The sequence below is a fragment of the Ciconia boyciana genome, chromosome 1 (genome assembly GCF_034638445.1).
Source record: "Ciconia boyciana chromosome 1, ASM3463844v1, whole genome shotgun sequence".
NCBI lineage: Eukaryota > Metazoa > Chordata > Aves > Ciconiiformes > Ciconiidae > Ciconia > Ciconia boyciana.
In genome coordinates this window covers 197,094,707-197,110,328 of record NC_132934.1, presented here as the reverse complement: position 1 = coordinate 197,110,328, position 15,622 = coordinate 197,094,707, and the positions used below count along the sequence as shown (strand labels likewise).

The following is a 15,622-nucleotide window of genomic DNA, read 5'->3' as shown; positions in this document are numbered from 1 at the left end:
TTAAATTCCTTTGGAGGCTCAGAAGGCCTCTGGTGTCCACGTTTTGCCCATCTTTCACTCGTGATGCCTAAATGCAGAACTGTGATCTTGAACATCCTGAGACCCACCCGATCACAGAGGCCCCTGAATCATGCCCCTAGTTTCCAAGGTTTGAGTTTTGCAGCAGGATGTTCTCCAAGGCTTTGCTTACAAGCAAACCCTTGTCGAAAGCCCTAACTGTCCTTTCTGCTGTCACTCAGGGAGGCAAGGGAGCAAGCAAGCCTTGTAGCCCTGAGAGATTTTTCTGTTTGCATGGTCAGACCATGGAATGGAAAAATTAGACCACAAGCAATCTCACTTTCCAGGGCTGAAAGTTTGTCTTGTTTGCCTGCAGAGGAAGGGACATTCTGCAGTGAGGAGCATCCCTTTCCAAAGAATGCCAGAGATAAAGCAGCTTTCCTCTTACAAAGGTCTTTGGGTCTATGCAAGTTATCTGAAGGATGGGCTGCGACTCCATGGAAGGCAACAAGGCATGTCAGGGGAACAGGATCTGACTCAAAAGCAAAACTATATGAGCTGGCAACAGCTGCCAGAAAATACCTGGCTGACTAAGGGAAGAAGAATGCTGAGAGCAGGAAAGGTCCATGTGCTCTGTTTGGCTTGTTCTCTTCTTTTGGAAGAGCACTAGAAGAAGTGCTTTCTTTCCAACCCTGGGTGCAGGAGCGCCGGGAGGCAGATAATGAGTCCAGATGTTATATTTGGCATCTCTCTAGCTGTCTTCAGTCCAGCTCAAGTGCTAGGGATCAGCACGCTGGAAATGAGCAGTTAGAAGTTAGACTAAAAGAGGGTAGATTCAGACTAGATATAAGAAAGAATTTTTTTACAATGAGGGTGGTGAAACACTGGAACAGGTTGCCCAGAGAGGTGGTAGATGCCCCATCTCTGGAAACATTCAAGGTCAGGTTGGACAGGGCTCTGAGTAGTTGAAGATGTCCCTGATCATTGCAGGGGGGGTTGGACTAGATGACCTTTAAAGGTCCCTTCTAACCCAACCTGTTCTATGATTCTATGATTCTATGATTCTATGATTCTATGATTCTATGATTCTATGATTCTATGATTCTATGAAGCACACGAGACCTTTAAGAAAGGGAATGATGCACTTTTATTAATTTGAGGAACTGAATCAAAACCTCTACCTTGACCAATAGGTTAGATATTACATTAGATAGATTATCTATTAGAGATAGATATATTACGTTAGATATTACATTAGGTTAGATATTATTATAATTAGAGGAAATTAGGAATAAGAGGAAAATTATTCCTGTTACCTGCCATCTTGCCAATGGTTAATTGGACTGGGGCCTGCTGGATGCCACAGATCTGTATCTAGACATCCACGTGGACATGAAATGAGAATCTTCCGTGAGTTTTCATCCTCTCTTTTCCCATACTTCCCATACTTCGAAAGCATCTGCAGGGGGATCCATTGGGTGTCATCCCAAAATAGATGATACTACAGTTTAGAAATACAGGGCTAGAAAGGGATTCCCAGGCCTCTGACTCCAGTCTCCTGGCAACAAACTGTTTGTTTTAGGGAATAGTTCAAATTTTTCCTGTCTCTTTGCAAGTGAGTGGCTGTCCCCATCTTTCAAGGAAGGTAAGTTTGACTTCTGAAAGAGCCAAAACCTGAGAATGGAACTGGGGGCATTGCAGAAGCTGAGATGTTAGTTAGAAGAAACCACCTGTGTTCACCTGAGTCACAGCGCAGCAGAACATGCAGGTGAGAAGGAACCAGCTCCGCATCAGTGAGGAGAGAGGGAATGTCCTACCACCACCGAGGAGCTCTGCTGGAGCCAAGCCTGGAGAGCTGCTAAGGTCTGCAGGAGAGTCTGGCCCCATCTGCCCCCAGAGGTTCCTGACACTTCTCTGCCATGGCTTTCATCCAGTAACCAGAGCTGTTTTGCCAGGGAGCTTCCTAGCATGCACCTCCCTGGCACTTGTCCTCTGCTGCATCAGGCCACCCATTCCATGCCCTCTCATGCCAAGGCAGCCTTGTTTTCTTGCCGAGCTACCTGTGCAGCTGGACATGCCTTCGGCAGACTCATGTCCTGCTGACTTTCCTTACCACTTACAAGCTGTTTGTTCCTGGAAGGCCTCCAGCACTGCTTCTTTGGCATCAGCCCAACTTTTGCTTTCAGCTCTAACTGCTCTAAACTTCAGCACATAGCTCCATTACCCGGGTGGGACCCAGGGAAAGTATTTGGTCATGAATTTTGGCTACGAAGCATTGCATCCAGCAGCACTGTGTCAACAGAAGCGTAAACTCTGTGATTTCCTCTTCCACTCCAGCCACTGATGGAGAGACAAAGAGAAACCTATGGCCTCGCACAGCCCTCTGGAGCCAGGATTTAAGTCACCCATAGCAACCCCCCCTCAGTTTCTGAAGGACGGGCTCTGCCCTCTGTTATATCACTGGGATGCGTGCTTTTAGCCAGTGCTTCACCCACGAGTGGGAACAGCCTGCCTCACCAAAGCCACTTGTGTGGGCAAAAAGTGGGGGGGGTCTCTGAAGTTGTTGCTTACTCCTAATTTCAGGGATTATTTTTACTTTTTATAAAGCTTACTGTCTTCATACTGCAGTCCCAGAGTGCTCAGTTATCAGGCTGAGGATATATAATGTGGCCCCAGAAGATGCTCAAGGTCAGAGAAAGCAGACATTTGCTTTAGATGCCATCCAAGCCCTCTAAGGACCTTACCATTCTCCCCATGGTGGGCTGTGACATATATGTTCATTTCTTGCCCAAAACTCAAAAAGCTTTCTTGAGAAACTCTTGCATTTGGCTAAGAGCTAAGCCAAGAGAAAGGATCCTGTGTGCTTTCTTACTGTACGGTGATAGGAGCAGGAAAATCTGTCAAGACAGGGAGAGCAGGGATCTGCCGTCCTGCAATTTTGGGGCCAAACCTTCTGATTTCCTGGATTTTACCCAGCCTGGGCAGAGGTTCTCTGAGGACACCTGCTCCAGCACCTGCCAGGCAGGCAAGGTGCAGGGGCTCTGACCCACCGTGCCCCACCAGTCCGGCTTAGCTCGCTGCTGCAGGACAGTGGGGAGCTCTGTGAGGGGTGAAAACACCCGCAGGTTGGGCCGGGGGTCACCACAACCAGCTCACCTCTCCCAAACGGTGCTTCTGGTTCAATGTTGTGGTCCAGCCACTGGACTGATCCAGGTGCCTGTAAATATCCCCCCAGACAAGTTATCCAGTTTGTGCCTTTTTGCACTCCTTTATGGTGCACGAGGAATATAAAGGAAGCCGGAAGGTTGGTGGTTTATTTGTTTGGGGATGGGAGGGGGGAAATGTTTGAAAATGGGTGTGGGTATAATTTTCTTGGTTGGTTCCTTTTCCACTGAGAAATCTGAGTTCTGCATTGCCATTGTCAAGAATTTGAGGAGAGCTCAGAAAATGAATGTTCACTAGCAAAGAGGGGAAGAGATCTGGAATGGGGATGTTCAAAATGTGTGGGGCTTGTTTATATGTCTCTAATGATCTTTTTGGAGACATGAAACGTTCATAGATATCAAGCAGTTCACATCAACGGGGGCAACTCTCTTTCTCAAAAATCCTACAGTCAAGAAAGAGAAATTTTGATACTTTCAGCATTAAAACCAACCAGGAGCACACTGCTGAAGGGTTACAGGAACTGTCTCAAAAGTTCCCATGCCCGGGCTGGTGCCAGGGGCGGCTGCATGCCACCACTGCGGTGAGGAGCCCGGGGCTCTGCCAGTCCCGTGCCACCCCAGCCCCATGGGCATGGAGAAATGCCAGCAAAACCACGCCAAGCAGCATCTCTTACACCCCCAGATCCTTTGCGATTAATTTACTTATTGATGGCCTTCCATAACTCCGTGGTCATCTTTTTTCATGCTGCCATTAATTATTCCTGGAAGCAAATAAAAGGGCCCACCGATATCTCTCCCTCCCTCTCGCCGCAGCCAGCTTTTCCTTAGGGAGAAAAAACTTGTGCTCGTTTGCAGTGGGACAATGCCGACTTTTGAACCTCTAACCACTAAACAAACAAACCTTGCGCTCTGCTCCACAATCCAAACAGGGTTTATTGACAGGCGTATCGCAGCAACGCGGAGCAGCTCGGGCAGCAGCCGGGCTGGGGATCGATGCTGCGGGGGTGGCCCCGGGCGCCAGAGGGCATCCTCGAAGGGATGGCACCGCCCGGGGCCGCCCGCGCCCCGGCTGCCGGCGTGGCTGCTGCGCCCCGAGAGCCCTTGTGCCCTCCTGGGGAGAGCGCAGAGGAAGGAGTGGGTCAGGGTGCCTGCAAAGCCCTTTTGACTCGGCCATCCCTGGTGCAACTGCTCTCCTCTGGTTTAAGGCTCATGCTGCAGAGCCAAGGCCCTTCAGTTTGGGTGCTGCTCAGCTTTAGGTGTCCCCAGGGAAGCAGCTCCTCCAGAAAGATCCAAGGGCCCTTTAGAGGCAAAGAAGGATGGATCTGGCTCCTGCCTCCCTCTGGTCCAGAGCAAACCATGGACATTGGACCCGGCAGAACATGGTGTGTGTCAAGCCCACGTGCAATGAGCATAACTGCCTGGGTGCTGCACCCATGTCTCCTGGCCAGACCTGCTTCAGAGACTACACACGAGGCAGAAAATCAAGCAGGTTCCCTGCACTGGAGGTGCTGCTTCCCACCATGGTCTTCCCCCAGGTGCAGGAGCCCTGGATCAGGTTTGCATGGCCACACGTCCGCTGTCAGCCTGCCAGGCAGCACCCTGCCCCTGGTCCAGCAAGCCATGGAGCTACATGCGGCCAAAATGCAGTGCGGAGGCTTTGGGGCTGGTGTTCACCATTTCCCCAAGCTCTCCCAGGCAGAGAGAGCTACCTTGTTCGTGGGGCCAGGCCCTGGCAAACCAATCCTCCCCATGCAGTCCTGCAGATCCTGCTGGCATTTGGCTTTGGCTTTCAGCAAAAAGATGAGAACAGGGTCAGCAAGGAGAAAAGCAAAGTGCCCCAAAGAAGGCAAACGGAATACCTTAAGTAAATTTGATGAGAAAAATGGAAAAACATGGGGCCAAATGCTGGAGAAGTCAGAAACCCATAAGACATGTTTGGGGCTGGACAGTGCTCCCACCCTTGCTGGGGCGCAGGCCCACACGAGCTGGTCCCACACCCAGCCCCGGGCACTGGCTGCAGCGTGGCTGCCCCAGCCCAGCTGCACAGCCTCACTTCTCAGTGGGGTTTCTCCCAGCCGTAAGTAAGAAGTACACACGGCAAACAGCCAGGATGACTTGGCCAAATCAGCTGGCCTTTTCTTGTTTTCAGCTCCAGGTTGGTGAGTCATTTGGCATCTCTATCCTGGTCCCCACCATTTAACCAGCATGTAGAAACAGGCCGCAGCCTGCGCAAGGTGGGCTCTGGTGCAGCATGGGGCTCTTCTGAGGATTTCTGCTCCTGGTGAGGCTGTGATGAAGTCTACGTAAAGCTGATAAAACCAAGGAGACTTTGGAAAACTAACTGGAAAAAAACTCCAAGCAAGCCAAAAATTGTAAGGAGGTGAGAAACAGCACATAATTTAACCAATGTGACACTGCACACACAAGCAAGGCTCCTCACTCCAGCATGACAGGGCACCTTTTTCAGAGGAGACTTCATTCTTCCAATTTCTCTGCACTGCGGCTAATAAATCTGGCTGGATGACTATCAGCACCGGATTTATGGGCTCTTTTACAAGTGTCTAACATTAAGCAATTCACTTCTGAACGTTTAAACAGTGCCTTATCTTGTCTGCTCTGGGCCCTTAGGGCAGGATGAACATGTTGCATACTTCTGGTTACACGAAAAAAATAAAATAAAATATAAAATAAAAAAATGTGCTTTAATTTTTTTTTCCCTGTTAAAATTCATCGTTAGCCCAACAACGTCCCTAAGGTCTTTCCGACCGATCCCTGAGATGCACCGGGGGCGGACTGGCAGGCAGCCCCCCCTTTTACCTAACAGACTCCAGGGTAAAAAACCCACCCACACATAATAATAATAATAATAAAGCCATGGCCACGCTTCCCCCGGACGACGAGACACATACACTGTACATCTGTACACACGGCCGGCCCCGCGGGGCGGTGTAGTGCATGGGCGGGGGCCGCTCCCGCCGTCCCCCCGGCCCGGCCCGGCCCGGCCCGGCCCGGCCCCGCCGCGGCCGCGGCCTCCAGCAGTCCCTGCGCCGCGGTCCCCCGGCCGCTGTCACTGCGGGACGGCGGGGCCCAGCCCGGCGGCGGCCGCCACCGCCGCGGGAGCCTGCAGCGGGGCGCCGGGGCTGAGCGGCTCCGCGCCGCCGGGCTGCGCCTGCTGCAGCTTCTTCTTGTTGATCTTCCTCTCCTTCGCCCGCCTGTTCTGGAACCAGATTTTCACCTGCCGGGGGGGGAGAGGGGAGTGAGGGGGGTGGTTCCCCGGGGACGTCCCCCCTCCCGGAGGGCCCGCACCGAGAGCGCACCCCTGCGCCGCGCATCCCTGCTCCGCGCATCCTGGCCCTGCGCTTCCCTGCCCCGCGCACCCCTGCGCCGCGCATCCCTGCTCCGCACATCCTGGCCCTGCGCTTCCCTGCCCCGCGCACCCCTGCGCTGCGCATCCCTGCGCCGCGCACCCTGGCCCTGAGCATCCCTGCCCCGCGCATCCCTGCCCCGCGCACCCTGGCCTGGCGCACCCTGGCCCCGCGCATCCCGGCCACACGTGGCGGGCGTGGGCAGTGTCGCTCGTGGGACAGACCTGCCTCTCCGACAGCCCCAGGTTGGAGGCCAGCTCCGCTTTCCTCCTGATGGTGATGTAGCGGCTGTAGTGAAACTCCTTCTCCAGCTCCAGCCGCTGGTGGTCGGTGTACACGACGCGGTACTTGTCTTTCGTCCTGGTTTTAACTGCGGAGAACAAAGCCGGGGTTGGGAAAGCCAAACCAAAGGGCCTGGGTGGAGCGCGGCTCTCCCATCCGCGGGGGCAGGGCGAGCAGGATCAGGCCTCCCCGGCTTCCTGCTCGCCTCTCCCTGCCCGGGGCTTTACTGAGCACAGCGAACAGAGGGGAGAGGAGCAGTTCCACAGTTCCTTGGGGACGTGGTGCAGAAACCCCCGGCATGCCAGCCTGGGGCAAGCCGAGCGCGGGCTCTCGGCCCCGGCTGCCGGCCCCTGCCCCGCCACACGCCTGTGCACTGCGCTGGGGACACCTTCATTGTGCACTGGCTCTTGGCTTTCGGTTTTGTTTTGCCTTCCCTACCGAGAACGAACGTTTTACAAAGAGAAGGAAAAGCGAAAAGAAAGAAAAGCCCCGTTCAGGGAGCGGCAGCTTCGTTTCTAAACGAGAAACACCGATCCAAGCGCGGAGACCCGGAGCGGCCGTCGAGGGCCCCTCGGGGCCTGGCCGGGCTCCGGCCCGGCTCCTCCCGCTTTTCCCCCGGCGTCGAGGCAGAGACTAAAGCGAGTTCTCGGTGACCCCGGCAGGGCGACACGCAACTTCAGCGCTCAAAAAAAAAACCAACCAAAAACCACCCCAAAACCAAACCCAGCGAAATTTGAAGGCGAAAGCCAGCGAGCGGCCGGCGAGTGTGCATCGCTGCATGGCCACAGCCGCTGCCCTCCTTTCTCCCGCGGGTTTCTTGTTTAACTGGTTGTGTCCCCGGCCCTCCCGTTCCCCAGGGAGCCGAGGCGGGGAGTCTCTGCCCCCAAGGTGCTTAATGGCTAGCAGGCTGACTTTGTTCAGGTAAACTCTCTGCAAACCACAACAAAAGCACCCTGTAAAGATACAAGCCTGATCAGAGAAAACTCCCCAGAGCCAGTGAATAGGGAACACAATCCCAAACAATGCAGGACAAGGAGATCTTATCAAAGAAAAACCCTTCTCAAAGCCTTAATGACAACCACATTCTGTTTGAATTACCACTACTGAACAAATGGCGGCAGGCGCTTTCATCCCCCCAGCCCTGCACATTAACATAAACACTGGCTCCAAAGGCAGAATTTGAATGGAGACAAGGGACCGGCCACCAGCGCACCAGCCCAAACTGTGGGAACACCACGGGCTGCTGTGGGAAGCGCGACGGGCCTGGGGGAGCTCCACCGCCACCGCCACCCGGGGCGTAGCCGGTGCCGGCGGCCGGCACCGGGGCACCGGGGCTTCCCCCGGGGCGCGGCGGCCGCGGGCGTGGCCGGGACCCCCACCCCACGCCGTCCATCGCCGTCCATCGGCCCTGCCGTCCATCGCGCAAGGCAGGGGACGAGAGAGGAATGCCGAAGTCGGTATTTACCGCGAAAGTCGCCACCCGTTTTTTGCGGCCAGTTGGTATAAATATTAAAAACAGACCAAAAAGTAAAAGAGCGAAGGAAAAAGAGGAGACGACAGCCGTGGAAGGGGTATATCAAAGCGGGGGGACACGCGTCTCCCCTGGCAGATGCGGGGGGGGAATAAAAGAGAGGGTCTGCGGGGGTATTAACATCACAAGGGAGCGCGGCGCCGGCCGCGGCCTGACCCGTCCTGCCCGCGGCGGCCGCGGCCGGCCTCCCGCCGCCGGGGACCGGGGTGGGGGGGCACGCCCTCGCACCTCCCGGCCCCACCGGCCCGGCCCGGCCCGGCCCGGCCGGGGGCACAGCCCGCAGGGGCCGGGGGCAGCCGCGGCCGCCGCTCGGGAGGCCCGGTCGCACCGGAGGCCTTAATAAAGGGTAGGCGCCCAGTGACTCAGAAACCAATGCGGGGCGACACCGGCCGATGATTTATATGACTATAATTGGTTATAAAAATCTTCTAAGTGGCTATAAGCGGACGAACGGAGCCGCGGGAGGAAGAGCGAGCGTTTCCTCGGCATCCTGGGCCGTTCCGCCCTGCTCCGCCGCCGCGCACCCCCGGGCACCGGCCCTGCGCGGCCGGCAGCGGCTGCTCCCCGGCGGAGAGCCGCTCCTGCCGCCGCCCGCCCGGCGCGGCGGCCGGGCCGCACTCGGCAGCGCGGGCAGGCTGCTGGCGGAGGCCGGCAGCCCCCGTTCTCCCGAGGACCGGCGCTCGGGCGCGTCTCTTTCGGGGCGCTCTCCCCCTCGCCGCCGCGGTGCCCGGCGCACGGTGACCCGGGGAGGCGGCGGCGCCCCGGGGGAGCGGTCGGCGGGGCGGCCCCCCGCCCGCCTCCCCCCGGCCCGCGCTTACCCTGGCTGCTGAGCGGGGGCTGCGCCGGCTTCCTCATCCACTCGCAGAGGCCGCGGCGCTGCCCGCCGGGGGAGAGCGGCTCGGGGGCGGCGGCGGCGGCGGCGGCGGCGGCGGCGTTGGCGGCGTTGAGGGGCTGCATGACTCCGGCGGAGCAGTGGGGCGCGGGGCCGGCGTGGTGGTGGGCGTGCGGGTGGTGGTGGTGGTGGTAGTCGGCGGGGCTGTAGGCCATGGCGGCGGCGGGGGAGCCGCCGTTGAGGCCGTGGACGGCGCCGGCGGCCGGCGGCGCCCCTTGGCCGTAGGCGCCCCAGTCGTCGCGCAGCGGGGCGGCGTAGGGCGCGGGCCAGGCCGGGCCGGGGGACTGGGCGCTGTCGAGGTTCACATGGTAGCCGCCGTAGTCCGCGTACTGCGGGGCGCCCACGAAGTTCTGCGCCGCCAGGTTGAGCCCCCCCGAGTGTCGCACCGGGCCGGGGTACATGGGCCCGTCCTTCTCCAGGAGGTAGCTCACGTACATGCTGGCGGGGCCCCGGCGGCGGCTCTCCGCATGCTGCTCGGGGCTCTGGCAGCGGCGCGCCTGCTGCCTGGGGACGGGCTGCCCGGGGCGGGGAGGGGGCAGGCGGAGGGGCCGCGGCCCCGCGCTGCGCTCCGCGCTCCGCGCTCCCGGCTGCCGGTCCGAATCCAATGGCCGGCAGCACTTACATGATTAACGATTGTTTACAAGGCTCTATTAGTAATGGCCCAGACACACCAAAGGCAGGTGACGTGGAGAGGCGCTGGGTATATAGCTACTACCCCTAAAAGACGATTTGCATTTAAAAAGATAAGGAGAGGGCAGCGACCTGATCACAGCTAAATATTCAAGCCTTTATTGTTTAAGAGCTTCCTCCTTCCATTGCAACCTGGTGCACTTTAACCTCCAATCACAGGTTCAAAGGATGAAATCAAGAGACTTGCAAAAGACAGAGAGGGAGATCTAAGGGCGAGGGTGGGAATATGGGAGCCGTGTATCGCGGCCGATCTGCAGGCAGCACTTTAACCAGCTCTTCTCCGTGCTTGGGGCTGGGGGGGGAAGGGGCGGAGGAGGAGGGAGTTTTGATTAAAAATCCACAAAGCCATTTTGTCGTGGTTGTTTTAAGCAACAAACCCCACCGCGACGGCCTACTGCTTTTCCTAACGCGCTTCCCACCCGCTCCCGCTCCCACTCGGTGACGGGCGATGAAGGAGAGGTAAGAGGAGAAATCCCCCCTCGGAGGGCGCTGCCTCCTTCCCCCTGCGTGTGCCTGCAGAGCTGCGAGGTCAGGCGCTGCCCACCCTCCCTGCCCCAGCCCGGGCCCCGGTGCCGGGAAGGGACGAGGGCTGGGGGTGCCTTCGCTAAGACACCCGCTGCCCCCGTACCCGCCGCCGGAGCGAGGCCGGAGCATCTCTCCGCCCGCAGGGGCCTGGGAAGCGGGGCAGGGGATGGTCCCCCACACGGAGGGAACCATCCGCCTCCTCCCGGAGCCTGCCACCTCGGGGGCGATTCCCTCGCTGTAGCGCGGCCGAGCCCACGGGGAATGCAGCTACTGGCCCCTCCACGCTCACTCGCTTTTTCCCACCCCGACGCCTTGGAAACCCGCTGGAAATGCTGGCCCTGGAAGGGCGGCTCCCGGGCAAGCGGCAGCCGGCTCCCCCGGCCCAGCCAGCCCCCTTTGAAGAGGCGACCCCCTCTCAGCTTCCCCCCGCCGCTTTTATGCTTTAACTTTTCACCCTGAGCGGGGACAATGCGAGACAACGTTTGCATATTCGCATCTTTTCCCATGACACAGCGAAGAAACCTTTCACCCGCCCAGGAAAAATGGATGGGGACGGGAGCATCCCCCCGTTTTCCCAGCACGTTTCGCCGGAGCCGCGCAGCCCCGGCCCCGCAGTCCCCGGCGGCTCTCCCGGGCGCTTGGGGCGGGTGCGGCTGGGTCCTGCCGGGGCTCCCCCACGGGCCCCGCGCTATCCCGGCCACGCGTGTCCCGAGTCTTCCGTGAGGAGATCCGTGTGGCCGTGTCCCAGGGGTATCTTTCCTTCCCCGTGGGTGGCTGTTCTGCAGACCGAGGAGTGTCCCTCCCTAGGTCACTAGGACGGGGCGTTTTGCAGCTGAGGGCGGATTTCAGCTCTCCAGAGGCACATCTCCCGACCCGCGCCTCCTGAAAATCTCCCTCTCCTTCCCCCCATTCCACCGGGCCCTTTGGTGCTGAGCGTGGGGCTGCCGAGGAGCTATGCTTTAACCCGAGTGGGAATAATTCCGCGACGTGTCCCAAAGTATCCGGGAGGGTCCCGTGCCAGTGGCCCTGGGGGACCGGGGCGCTCAAGAGGGGAAGGACGGAGCATTGCTCCCGGGGAAGAGACCACGGGTGGCCCCCTCGGAGCCGCCATGGGTACCCTGGCTGCGAGGAACGGGATACCCCCACCCTGCACACAGCCGGTAATGCAGTGCCTGCGCCCACACCGTCACTTGTCGTTCGCAGACTGTCGCTGACGGCCGCGGTTGCGACCCTACGATAACAGCAGCGCAACAGCAGGGATGCGGAGACGCCTGCCAGCCGCCTGCTCCGGAGGGGATTTCTCTCCCCGCTGCCCATTCCCACCACCACGCCAGTGGGGTAACGGGAAGAGGGAGCGGGGCTTGCAGCCCCCAGCGCTCTCTGAGCGGGAGACTGAAATGTGACTGGAAAAGAAATACTGCGTCCCTTCAGTGTAATCGCCTCTCCCGATAAGCGCCGACATAGCCGATCTATGCGGATGTGAATTTGATGATGCCATAAACGGAAGACGGGGCCATTAAAATGACAAAACTCTGACCATATTGTATTAAAACTCGGCAAAACCCTGACGAAGCCCGAACCAGCCCCGTTCGGTGTCTAAGGCTCCATCCAGGAATCCCTGGCAGGCAGGTGGCAGCGCTTTGGGGTGAGACCCGACGCCAGCCCGAGCTGGCGGGGCTGGGGGCCGCCGGCCGCGGGGACGGATGAGAGCCCCGGGGCTCCGGCGGAGGAGCGGGGCAAGGCTCCGGGGCAGCACCGCGCCCGCCCGGCCTCGCAGCGAGCGCACCGCTCCGCTCTTCCCGGCTCGGCTCTGCCTCTGCCCGTCGGACAGTGATCCCAGCAGCCCCCCCGGGCACGGGGAGGACTGGGGACACGGGGTTTTGCCAGCCGTGCCCTCCCCGGGGCGGGTGGCGAGGAGGGGGCGAGACCCGCGGCCCCCGCGGAGGGATGCTCCGGAGCATCCCCCGGCGCCGCACAGCTGTCCCCCGTTCCCGGCCCGCCGCAGCGACCTGCCGGGCGGCTGGGGCGGGGGACGCTCTGCCCCCGGGACCCTCTTGTCTTAAAATACGAGGGACCCCGCGCCGCGCACATCCCGAGCTTGCGGGCCTGGGGGCTGGCCAGGCTTCCTTCCGTTGCGGCTGGGGCAGGATTTGTCGTGTGTCCCCCCCCAGAGCCGCAGCCCCGGGAGAAGAGCAGGGACCCCGGGACCGGACCCCGAGACCGGAGCGCGGGCGAGTCCCTGATCTCTCCCTCTTTCCTCTCTTCGTTTTTTTCCTATTTCGTTAGATCCTGAGCGGGGAAATGCGACCCGGCGCATCTCAAGCTGACAAACGCCTGATCGGAGCTACCGTTTGCAGGGAAATAGCTTTTATTCTTTCCCCCCTTCACGCTGATCCCTGTATTTTCACCGGCAGACGCCGGCCTCCCGCCTTCCTCCTTCAGCCCCAGCCTTACTTCTTGAGCTGAAATAATTATTTCCGAGGGGATCTGCCTGCCCCGGGAGGAGTCAGGTCAGCGGCATGATGGCGAGAGAAACGCCGGGGGCAGGGCGCCGCTGCCCGCTGCCCGCGCTGCCTGCTCGCTGCCCGCTGCCTGCTGCCCGCTGCCCGCTGCCCGCTGCCCGCTGCCGGGCCCTCGGCCCCCGGGGAGGCGGCGGCGGGTGCCTGGGTCTGGAGCGGACACCTCGCTTCGGAGCGGGAGCTCACCGTCGCCTCGGGCCCCGGGGCTGCGGGGTAACGAGGCGGGCAGCACAGCCCGGGGACCCCCGTCCCGGGCCAGAGACGTCCCCGAAAGCCCCGGGAAGGGCTGAGCGCCGCGCAGCCCCGGCGATCCCTCCTCCACCGACTGCTCCCGCTTGCCGGGACCCTTGCAGGGAAGCGGGTTCAGCATCTTTATTTCTGACCGTTTTCGGGCTTAAAGAATTTATTTTTCTGTCACTTAGGAGAAGCTCGGGGTGGGGTGGGAGGGATCCTCTCCTCTGCCCCCACCTTAACGACATGGAACCGGGAACTTTGTTTGCAAGGTAAAAAAAAAAAAAAAAAAAAGCCTGCTTGAAAGCCCTTCGGTGGCCGAGGAGAGAGAAGGGAAGGAGGGATCGTGTGTTAGTTAGTCCGACCTGTGGAATTTATGACTCCCCCTAAGCACAGACATGATAAGGACTTAGAAAACATCTTGGATCTTTTCAAGCCGGCAGCCCCCGAGGCTTTGATGTAGATTACGTTGCAGAATAACCCAATACTTTTATCGTGGGGTTGATACTCGGCTTGTTTAAGCACATGCCTCTAGGAGCGGGTTAGATGCTAAACGCTCGCTGCCGAGCGGATTCGCGTTGCTGGGAAGGAAGCAGAGACGGGGGAGGGGGGTGGCACCTTGTGCCAGGCTGGGGCCCCGCCGCCCCGCACCGGCACCCGCCGCGGCCGCCCCCGCCTCTGCGCACAGGTGCTGTCGGGCCTGAGCTCGCATCGTCCCGGCTCCCCTCCGGGAAATAGGAACGTAAGGAGAGAAGGGGGAAGAAAAGCCGTATTATGCACCGGAGGCGTCCTGCAGCCGCAGGCCGGTGGGGTGTCCCCAGCCGCCCGGGTCCAGTGGCCAGACCCTCCCGGAGGGACGCTCGGTGTGTCCGGGGGGACCAAAGGCTGATCCCTGCCGGGATCTGGCCCTGTTTACAGGGCTGGGCGTTGCTCTGCTCCCTTAGAAGTCGCTGGTGCACCGCGACCGGAGCCCCCCCTGGACACCTCTGCTGGCCAGTGAAATCCAGCCTTGGCTGGATTGTTTATTTTTTACTTTTTTAAAAAATATCTTTTTTAAGTGGCAAGGAGATCGCCATTAAATGGCAAAGGAGAGCCGCACCAGCGCGCCCCGGGCCGCCGTGCACGCCCCGGCCGCCTTTCCCGCCTGTGCCCGGACCCTGCTGTCATGTCCCGCCCGGGAAGGCCAGGGCCTGATCCCGTCACGGGAGTCGTGAGTCACCCGGCAGCGCGCACCCGCGGGGCGGCCCCGACGGCGCGGCCCCGGCCCCGGCCCCGGCCCCGGCGGGCGGCGTGCGGCCCCGCTCCCGGGGAGAGAGCCCAGGGCTCGGCTGTTATCACCCCCTGCTCCCCGAGGACACCCCCCCTCCCCGTACGGACGCTCCCCGGAGCACGCAGGGCCGCTGTTATCTTCCCCGGCCCGCAGCCCGGCCCCGGCGGCGCCCGGTGGGGGGGACGTGGTGGGAGCGCGGCGCTCCCCAGCCGCACGCTTTCGGCTTGGCGGCGAGGCACGGCCGGGCCGGGCTGGGGAGCCCGAGGCAGGGGTGCCCCCCGGCCCCCCAACCCGCGCCCAGAGTCACGCTGCTCCCGGGGAAACCGCACGCCCCGGCCCAGCCGGCGGGACGGTGCTGTTAACGCGCGTGTTGACTCCCACGCCGAGCCAAACATCAAATTCCAGCTGCAAAATGCTTTGCACACGTTTTGCCACCAGCGAGCCCCCGGGCTATCCCCTCCACGCCTCAGGGGCAATATAAACGCTGATGTCCTCGTTGCCTTCCTCACTGATTCATTTCCTACCTCTCCCCGCTTTGAAATGTAACCTTCGCGGGGAGGTGATGCACGCCCCGTGGCCGTGTCCTCCCACACGTCTCAGCAGCGCTAGTCCTGCCGATTTATCCCCCCAAGGGCCTTCCATGGCAAGATGCTATGGGGTGGCTGCCCCATACCACCGTCTCCCTTGCCCTGTGTTTCACAGCAGGCGCAATCCAGCAAACCTGTTCAGTCAGCAAAGGCACGGGGTGGCTCTGGCCCGCGTAGACGGTTTGTTGTTTGCGAGGTCGAAGGTTTCAAAGGCCATGACTGTACACATCCCTGCAGGGCCGTGGTGTTTTGTGGATAATATTTTGTGCTAGGCAATGTGGGAGTCCAAGGCAGGGAGGTGCCAAGTGCTTCCTTGGCCTGGCAGGGAGCAGGCTGAGGGCCTTTCTTTATTCTGGGCCTGTAAGAAGGCAGGAGAAGACTCTTCTTCCTCCGTGGGCGAACCTGTTCCCTCCAAAACAGTCCCACAGTCCTCTTGGCTCCAAGGAGAAACTGGTGCCTGACTGCTCTCCACCACCTCCCATTTGCTCCCAGCTATCTTCTTCTAGTTCCTGGGAGGGAAGAGAAGTCTCACCCCATTTTTTTCTGGTCTGAAAAGAGGCCCCAAAAGG

General features: G+C 60.0%; 1 protein-coding gene across 1 annotated transcript; it reads right to left on the bottom strand.

The window, feature by feature from the left end:
* Positions 1-6,228: 6,228 nt before the first annotated feature.
* CDX2 (caudal type homeobox 2) lies at positions 6,229-9,668 on the bottom strand. Its single transcript, XM_072854834.1, has 3 exons — positions 9,158-9,668; positions 6,751-6,896; positions 6,229-6,396 (listed from the first exon to the last, which is right to left on the bottom strand). The coding sequence occupies exons 1-3, from the start codon at positions 9,666-9,668 to the stop codon at positions 6,229-6,231; spliced, it is 825 nt and encodes a 274-aa protein (XP_072710935.1).
* Between the last annotated feature and the right edge of the window lie 5,954 nt (positions 9,669-15,622).